The 9,181-nt window shown below is 32.1% G+C and overlaps 1 protein-coding gene and 1 non-coding gene across 3 annotated transcripts; one reads left to right on the forward strand and one right to left on the reverse strand.

The window, feature by feature from the left end:
• The first annotated feature begins 3,367 nt into the window (after nt 1–3,367).
• TRNAM-CAU (transfer RNA methionine (anticodon CAU)) lies at nt 3,368–3,452 on the forward strand. The gene is given in 2 exon segments: nt 3,368–3,405; nt 3,417–3,452. It is a non-coding gene; the product is annotated as a tRNA-Met (tRNA).
• Nucleotides 3,453–4,347: 895 nt separating this feature from the next.
• Nucleotides 4,348–7,538, reverse strand: LOC140834159 (uncharacterized). Of its 2 annotated transcripts, none has more exons than XM_073198835.1 (3): nt 7,165–7,538; nt 5,465–5,619; nt 4,348–4,708 (listed from the first exon to the last, which is right to left on the reverse strand). In XM_073198835.1, the coding sequence occupies exons 1-3, from the start codon at nt 7,367–7,369 to the stop codon at nt 4,523–4,525; spliced, it is 546 nt and encodes a 181-aa protein (XP_073054936.1). In that variant the 5' UTR covers nt 7,370–7,538; the 3' UTR covers nt 4,348–4,522. The 2 variants fall into 2 exon arrangements, with proteins under 2 accessions (XP_073054936.1, XP_073054935.1); XM_073198834.1 differs by having other exon boundaries at nt 7,156–7,536.
• Between the last annotated feature and the right edge of the window lie 1,643 nt (nt 7,539–9,181).

Here is a 9,181-nt window from a genome sequence, read left to right on the forward strand (position 1 = left end):
ATTTTACAATAAAAATAATTTAAAAATATGATAATTATGTGTGTGTGTGTATATATATATATATATATATATATATATATATATCATATTCGTTTCACGATTTCCTATCAAGTCTATTTGCTAGTTAATATGTTAATGTACGACATTTTAATGGATAATCAAATCATTGCAAAACTGGTCCACTTTGGTTTTGTTGTCTCAAAATCCTTTCAGTTAGATTTTTTTAAAACACAAAATTAGATGTCTGATTAATATTTTATTCCGAATTTCCATACCTATTTTCAGATACTAGTTTTTCATATGATGGATATTATTTTCACTCCATTTGATAATCCATACAGTCCTCCTTTTTATCTTCAAAATTTATTTTTAAAGTAGCACGATATCATTTTACCAGTTAATCTATTTTTTTTAAATAGCCAAAATTTTATTTTTAGTGCAAACTTTTCTTTTCTTTTTTTTTTTTTTTTTTTTTTTTGCGCTTTTACTCCGCTATAACCTGAATGCTTACGTGAATCAGTGGCAGCAAGGCAACTCTTGGCGTCAAGAAGTCAAAAATCTTACTCTAATAATCAAGAAGAACATCAAGAAAATTGACTAAAAATTATAAAAATTCAATTTATTGTACTAATTAAGATTGAATTTTAAAAAAACAAGATACAAAATAGAGCCATTTACATGAGAAATTGTGGAAAATAATATCACTTTGGTTATATTAATTGTATACTTGTCATTATTAATCTGTGCAAAAGATATTGTCCTGCAAAGGTGGTAGGGAACAAATATATTCTGAAAAAGCAGTATGCGTAATTTAGAGACCTTTTTACAAAGTATTTACCTAGTTATTGCATGCCACTTTCTAATGTTTCCCACCATTGACCCATTGCTAGTCCAAATTAATTAAAGACCTATATTATTAATTAAGGAGCAAAAACAAAATAAAAAATATTGTTAGAGTTATGGTAACACGAGCAATCTTGATTTGATAATAACAAAACTTGTTATTGTGTGGCTAACATGTTTCAACAAGTGTGTATCTGGAAGTCCAAAATCAGTTTAGAAAGCAAAACATACCATTTTATGTTTTGGAAATCATATCAGCTCAGCTGATTGGATGGAGAATTCAATCAGCTTAGCCACCAAATTGGTTGAACAACCAACTCAAAATGCTAAATATCATCTCCGAACAACAGACTCATATTCTGATTTTATCAAGGAGAAAAATCGTCTGCAAATTACAGCTGATTCAAAAAAGAACAACAAGCTACTGTGACCGAGCAGTCATGGTATTTTAGTCATATATCTCAGGACATTTATCAAAACGAGACCAATCAATTTGTGTTAGAAAGATAAGACAAATTATCTACAAATCATCTTCGTAAGTCAAAGTCATGATTTGTCGGTAGGATCAATTGTTTCTCATCTTGGTTTTGTCACTATATCACACCATATTGATCGAGGCAGTATGCCTATGTACTCATTGACACGCTCTCTGAAAAAAATTCCTAAGAGATCATCTATTTCAGAATTGTCAAGTCAATTACGTTTAATTTGAGATTTTCAAGTAATTTATTCATATTTCTTCCGTCCAGAGCCGCACTTTGTTCATACTATCATTTAGCATCGGCAACATCTCCCCGCCCTCATCGATCTCGTGACACACATTCCCACCAACCTGATCGGTTCATGACACTTTTTCCAATGATTATATCCTTGACACCAAATCAAGTTTGTAACTCTTCAATATTCAAGTTTTAAAAATACATAATTTGAAAAGAGCTCATTCACACAAAAGAGAAATAAGTTTCATAAAATAATTGAGTGAGAATCTTTATACATAGACCAAAAAAATCGTAGGTAAAAACTTGTATGAGACGGTCTCACAGGTCGTATTTTGTAACATAGATCTCTTATTTGAGTCATCCATGAAAAAATATTATTTTTATGCTAAAAATATTACTTTTTATTGTGAATATCGGTATGATTGATACGTCTCAAGATAAAGATTTGTGAGACCGTCTCACAAAAGACATATTCAAAAATGTATAATTGGTTATTGACTTTTTTCAGTTTTTTGTCAAAATCGATTTGTAATGTTCTCAATTGTTATAGTCTCGGAGTCTCGGTTGAGAATGTGAATTCAACTTGTATGGGTTTTAATTAGGGGTGTCAAAATGCGACACGACCCGTCAACCCGACACGACCCAACACGAAAAAATCAAGTTCGGGTTGGGGTTTTTCGGGATCGGGTTGGGTTCGGGTTGGGTGGATTCGGGTTAGTGTCATGTTAGGCGGGTTTCGGGTTGGGTCGGGTTGGGTCGCGAGTTGACCCATAAACTTTTTTTTTGAAAATATTACTTATATTTTTATATATTGTATGTTTGAACAAAATTTATTGTATATTTATGTGCTAAATTTTTCATCATTTGATATTTATTTTGCATATTTTTATTTTTTTAACAATTTTTTATTTTATTTAGCAAATATATTTTTAATTTTCTACGATTAAACTTTCAAATTTAAATCAAAAATTTTGTTATTATGTGTTTAAATTAAAATATTATTATTATTTTTTGTTTTTTTGAATTTTTTTCATTAAATTTTTTTAAAAAATTAATAAAATTCGGGTTAGACGGGTTAGACTAGTTGAATTGAGTTATACGGGTTCGTGTTCGAGTTGGGGGTTTTCGGGTTGCTTCGGGTTCGGGTTGAAAAAAAAGTAAAAAAAATTTCGCGGGTTGACCCGAAACCCGACCCAACCCACCCGATTGACACCCCTAGTTTTAATTTTTGTGTTTTGGTTAAATAATTTTGGATTTTTTTTTCATGTTTCTAATCAATATAAATTATGTCATTTAGTAGCAATTAGGGAAAGAAGAGGTATTATACGAAATGACATAATTTATATTGATTAGAAACCTAGTTTCATAAATTTGTATGTAATCTATAAGTAACATATTTTAATTAAAAAAATATCTTTATCTATAATTTGGAATTTTTAAATGATCATATCACCCTTATAAATATTATTATTAAAATTTATTTTAATTTCATCATAACATTTAGATCTGTAACACCAAAAATTAAGAGTAGGCCTTTTGTGACATGATCTTACAAATCTTTACATGTGAGACTGGTTAATCTTACCGATATTCGCAATAAAGTAATACTTTTAGCATAAAAATTAATTTCATGGATTACCCAAATAAGAGATATATCTCATAAAATATGATATGTGACACCGTCTCACACAAATTTTTGTTAAAAATTAAATATGTATGCTTGTATCGTGTGCCAAGTTGAGATATGTACATTGTGAATACTATATTATTTGTTTATAAAATAAATATCACACAGTATTCCAAATGGGGTGGTGGCGCAGTTGGCTAGCGCGTAGGTCTCATAGCTACTGAGTTATCCTGAGGTCGAGAGTTCGAGCCTCTCTCACCCCATACCAATTTTGCTCCGTATGAGATTGATCCGACCCGTTTCAGTTTCGTTGTATTATGCCACTCGTTTGTTATCTGGATTCAACGTCTCATGTGCAACAACTTTCTAGAGAAAGTTGGTTTTGCCTATATTTTCATGCGACAAAATTCTTCGATATATAATGGTTATGTGTTTAAGCTCAAGAAGGAAAAATTTGGACGTCTTGAATAATCTTGATGATAGTTTAGTGACAAGACAAATCTTACAGTCTCGTAACACGACCATTATTGTACTCCAAACTTTTTTCGATTTAGTACAAAAATGGGGCAACTTTTAGCCTCATTGGAGTATCACGTATATCTAATTATATAATCCAGTGAACGAATATTTGGTTTCAAATCGACCCTTATGGCTCACGCTTTAGATTATATATATGATCTTGAAATTTATAGGGAAATTTCAAACTATCTTTATGATATGACAAAAACTTGTGTGAGACGGTTTCACCTGTCGTATTTTGTGAGACATATATCTTATTTGGGTCATCCATGAAAAAACTTACTTTTTATGCTAAGAGTATTACTTTTTATTGTGAATATCGGTAGGATTGACCCGTGTTACAGATAAAAATTCGCGAGACCGTCAAACAAGAGACATACTCTTATGATATTACCTCAACGATGCATCTAAAGACGCATATTTAATACACACATGTGAGTACACTAAAAATTAATGGAATCCACACGTATAAATGAAGCCTTGTGGTAGTGTCATAAATGTAATATCTCATTAATATTTACTATTGTGGGTTTTAATTGTGTGCAAAACTTGATTGATTGATGAGCCTAATGTAAGATATAACTCATGGCTTAATTATTTATCAAATAAATTTATCTACTTAGGCGAAAACTCATCAAATTTGAGAAAATAAATAATAATTAAGTCTCAAATAGAGATGAATTGTTTTTAGTAATTTTATATTAATCTAACTCAACATTCATGGCAATCTCAAATCTCGACTATATTAGTCTTGCTGAGTATCCAAGGATGAAACATAGTACCTAACTATACTAATAAGCGATATCCCTTGTACTTAATCATCCTTGAGCATACCTAAAACAGGATCTTCTTTAGATGGTTCCGAAGTAGGATCGATCTTGGGTGTATACGAGGATGTCGTTTTGGCTACACCACCGTTAACTCCCGTTACATCTTGCGTTTCCATGGCTTCACGCGCTGCTTGTTCTTTCGCTTGTTTAGCTTTCTCCAGCACTTCTTCCTGGGGATAACTGATAAGTGTTACGAAAAAAAAAATATAATCTTTTAACATAGACAGGGGCTGATCAAGCTCACAGCAAAACAAACTCAGAATGATGGCCAAAAGTAATGTGTTCAATTATATCCATCAGTGACAAACTTTATATTTCTGTTTAGGCCATATCTCAGGAGCTCGATTTTTTTGGGAAAAGTGGTTTCAATGTTTCAAGCTCTAGAGCGCAATTCTCGTATATTTTATTAAGTTAATCTTGGGTGACATTTGTGGGCTAATATTCGACCAACCTGCATGTGTACATGTTGGCTGTTGATTATAGGCATATATTCATTGGGCAATCAATTTAACACGCACGCAAGGCGTGTTCAGCATGTGTGTCAAAGTACAAAACCACTGTCTGTCATCTCCCACGAGCTCAAACTTTTAAGATCGATTTCAACCCTGACCTAAAAGTCGAACTCTACATCTAGACACGACACTTCAGAATCAACATAGAATATGCTGATTATTTTTTATTAAGGCCATTCCATACCAAGGATGCTGAAATCACAAGAAAAATCTAAGAACTTCCATTCAGTCGAAGCAAATCCAATTCTCAAGCTATAAATTCAATAATTTTTCTTTTATTTCTGAACAAGTATATATTTATTTCTATCAGCACATGCAAACGCTTTGGTGTCCTGGTTCCACCTCGAAGGCTGAAAGAGCGTTACTCTCCTCGATCAAATTATTTAGGACCATGCAACAAATCAAAATATGTACCTGGAATTCCTGAATTTGTTTCTGCTGCTCAGCTTGTAACCTGCCAATTATGCTGAGAAATTCTCCAACTGATGACTCTATGCGCTCGTTGAGTGTCTCGGCCAGAGCTTTCCCCAAGAAAAATGCATCCAAGATTGTTCTGCTCTCGTTCTCACCTGCAAAAGGTCATTTGATATTCATTTGAGCCAGTGTTGTTGATGCTTCTATGTCAATAAAATAACATTTTTTTGTTATCCAACAAAGTAGACGAGAAGGTGTTTCTTCACCTAGTGGTTTGAAACTTTTTCAAGAAACATGAAAAAGAAACAGACAACATAAAACCATTCAACGGAGATAATTAGACTGACTCTAGCTATACTTTTATAAAACACAAGTCAAACAGATTTGCAGATGGAAAGTTAAAGGAATTTTGAAGATGCTAGAAATAAACTCTTGCTTGAGCAGCTCTGCCACCCTACATTTACACAGTTAATGATTATGCACAAAATCTACTCCCAACAAAACTTGAAAGTTAATAAACTCGGATATTGGGCATCATACACTAATTAGAGTTGCATCAAATAAGTTACTATTCCACATAGGTTTAGCGTTAGAATATGCAATATGTGGACACAATGAAATAAAGATTACGTTATTCAGTTTACACTATAAGTTTACGACAATAAATTCATTATAACTAAAACATGAAACTGGATTGCCGTTAGAACAATCTCAGCAGCAATTTCAATGTGTTGTCTCAAAGGAAGAGACAACTAGCAAGTACAGCGGTTAAGAAACTCAGTGGTGGAGGGTCTTAGCAATAGACTATAGAGATAGTGAATATACTTCAGCCTCTATAGACATAACATAATTTCCACGGCAAGAACTTGATGCACTCCAGGCAGTGCTGACTGAGTTCTTCCGATCTGTAGAAAGCAAAACCCATTTCGACAAGGAACAAAAGCCGGTTAAACAATGAGGAGAATCTTGGTTAGGTAGAAACAGATTTTGGACACAAAATTTCTAAAAGCCAGCAGGGCCGAAACTAAATTCATAAACAGTAAAAACAAACCAACCTATGTAGATACAATTTACTTAAAAACGCATTTGTTCCCTAACATGTATAACTTGAGAATCAAATAAGCATATGTTTCCCCAACTTACAAAAGCTAAGGTGGAAGTAACGAGGCATAAATTGCTAAATTGGCTAATTAAAATTGTACCTGAACACGAAAATATTTAACTAGAAGCCAAAGATTGATTGAACAAAACTGAGAGAGTATATTTTAGGAAATTGGACTTCAATTTCAACCCTATTCCAATTTTTATGAACTTTGAGCATCAATTTTCATTAGCATGTCAAAAGTTTCAAACGTTAGTGCTTTGGACAGCGAAGCTAGAAATTTTATAGAAAGAATGGAACCAGCTGAAATATTAGGAGGGAGTGGCACAACTTCCCCTCCGCCGCTACATTTAGTAAACTAATTTTAGATTCAAATCCAACTCAACAAGTTTTCATTAGTTTAGCACGATTCCCATCCCAAATCTACACTGCCTAAGATAACTTTTGCAAAACACCAAATACAAATCTACATTTAATCAATGAAGATCGAACTTTTACACGATTATCTACACCGACAATGAAATTCGAATTCGATCAGCAAAAACATAACAATAAGAAGCTGAAATGTGCTGACAGATAGAAATGGTACCCGAATCACCTGTACTCCTACACCCAACTGACCCGAGATTAATTCCTCGAAACTTGTGCGACCCCATTGAGACCAGCTTCAGATTGGATGAAAACGATGGATGTTCACGCCAGAAAGCGGCGGCTTTTTGTTGGCGGGTTATCAACGGGGTACGAGGTTTCGAACAAACCGAATAGGCTTGTTGGGACGATGCTATCACTCCCCCGCAGCTCATTTTCTTCTTCCTCCCCTTCTTGAATTGAGAAAAGAAAGGACGCTGACTCAAGAGAATGGTTCGCTTTCAGTTTGCAGTCGAATTTTAGGACAACTGCAGCTGATGCGGCTAATGGTTTGTCTGAAAATTTTGGTGTCCTCGTATCGGATATCCCCTTTGAGGAAAAATGAGACCGCCCTTCCTTTATTTTTTTTTATTTGTTTATTATTATTAATTATTATTTTTCAAGTGAAAATTGTAGCTTTTTTTCATGTTAAAAAAATGACAGTTTTTGTCAAAAAAATTTTTATTTAGTTATTTTGATCAAATATATTATCAAATTTGAATATCAATAATATATTATCAAGATGCACGTCAAAAAATATCGAAATTATAATTTGATAATATAAAAGATTTTAGACGAAAATAAAGATCCAAAATTATAAAAAAAAAAAAATCTTTTTTATGTGTATAGATTTTTTTGGTCAAAACTTTTATTTGTACTATTTTATATTTATAGTGAGTGAATCAAATTCAGGCATACAACCAACCAAGCCAAACATATATTCTCGATTTGGTTTGGTAAGTTGGTTTGATTTAGATAGATTATCAACCTTATACAAACATATAGATAATCAATTTGGTTTATGAAGTCTCTATCTAAAGAAAACATGATTGAACCGTGGTGCTTGATTAATTTTAAAAACCAGTCGGAATCGTAGTTGGTCGAAATTTGATCCAATCTATGCTTTAGTTTCCGATTTAGTTCAATTTATAAATATTCTAGATACTTCAATCTTAACATAAGCGTAGAGTGAGTCTCATGTGAGATCGTCTCACGGATCTTAATCTGTGAGACGAGTCAATCCTACCCATATTCACAAATAAAAAGTAACACTATTAGAATAAAATAATAGTTTTTCATTGATAACCCAAATAAGAGATCCGTTATACAAATACAACCGTAAAACCGTCTCACACAAGTTTTTGCCCATAAACATATTACCCTTATACATCATGCAAATTCCGTAGTTCATTTGGGGTCGTGATATCTAAATTGGGAACATGGAACCATTAGATCTAGCATAAGATTTGAATTTTCTGAATATCCAGGTTTTTGTAATAGCATACAAATGTTTAGTAATAATGAAACTTGCCGCTTATTTTTACTTTTATCTTGATTCAGATTGTAGATTTTTGTAGTGATATTTTATTTATATTATAATTGTAAAATCGAACACTTGACATTTTACCAAAAATTATAAAAAGTGATAACAACACGACTTAAATATTTTATACTATGTAACATACCGATTCGATCGCTCTCGTAACAGAGACAATTATTCAACCTCAATAATCACTTTCAATGGTTCCGCTTGTTATGATTAATGAGAATAGAAAACGCGACATTGACTCTGATACTTATTATAGGACCAAACAGTTATCGTTTCACAAAAAATTTATAACTGGTACTAACGATGCACTCAATTTTTTTAATCTTATAACAGTATATACACTACAGTTTGATTGTTATTATACCCAACAATAATTTAAATCGATTTTTATATAAGAGATTGAAAAAATGATACTTTTATTATATTATATTATATTTATTCAATATTTAACCAAATCGATTTTTTGAAGGAAAAAATAATCAAAAACAGTAAATTTTATTGAATAATAATAATAATAATAATAATATAAAATATCAATTTTAGTCGTATTTATCGATGTTTGATATTTTAAATTTTATATTTTGGCAAAAACTTGTGTGAGACGATCTCACGGGTCGTATTTTGTGAGATATATCTCTTATTTGGGTCATCAATGAAA

Source organism: Primulina eburnea, chromosome 6 (assembly GCF_022965805.1).
Source record: "Primulina eburnea isolate SZY01 chromosome 6, ASM2296580v1, whole genome shotgun sequence".
NCBI classification, from domain to species: domain Eukaryota; kingdom Viridiplantae; phylum Streptophyta; class Magnoliopsida; order Lamiales; family Gesneriaceae; genus Primulina; species Primulina eburnea.

Coding starts and splice junctions, on each gene's coding strand:
- LOC140834159 (XM_073198834.1), bottom strand. CDS start 7,369: ATGAGCTGCGGGGGAGTGATAGCATCGTCCCAACAAGCCTATTCGGTT. Junction 5,620..7,155: donor TAGGAGTACAGGTGATTCGG/GTACCATTTCTA, acceptor GACCTTTTGCAG/GTGAGAACGAGAGCAGAACA. Junction 4,709..5,464: donor AACAAATTCAGGAATTCCAG/GTACATATTTTG, acceptor AGTTATCCCCAG/GAAGAAGTGCTGGAGAAAGC.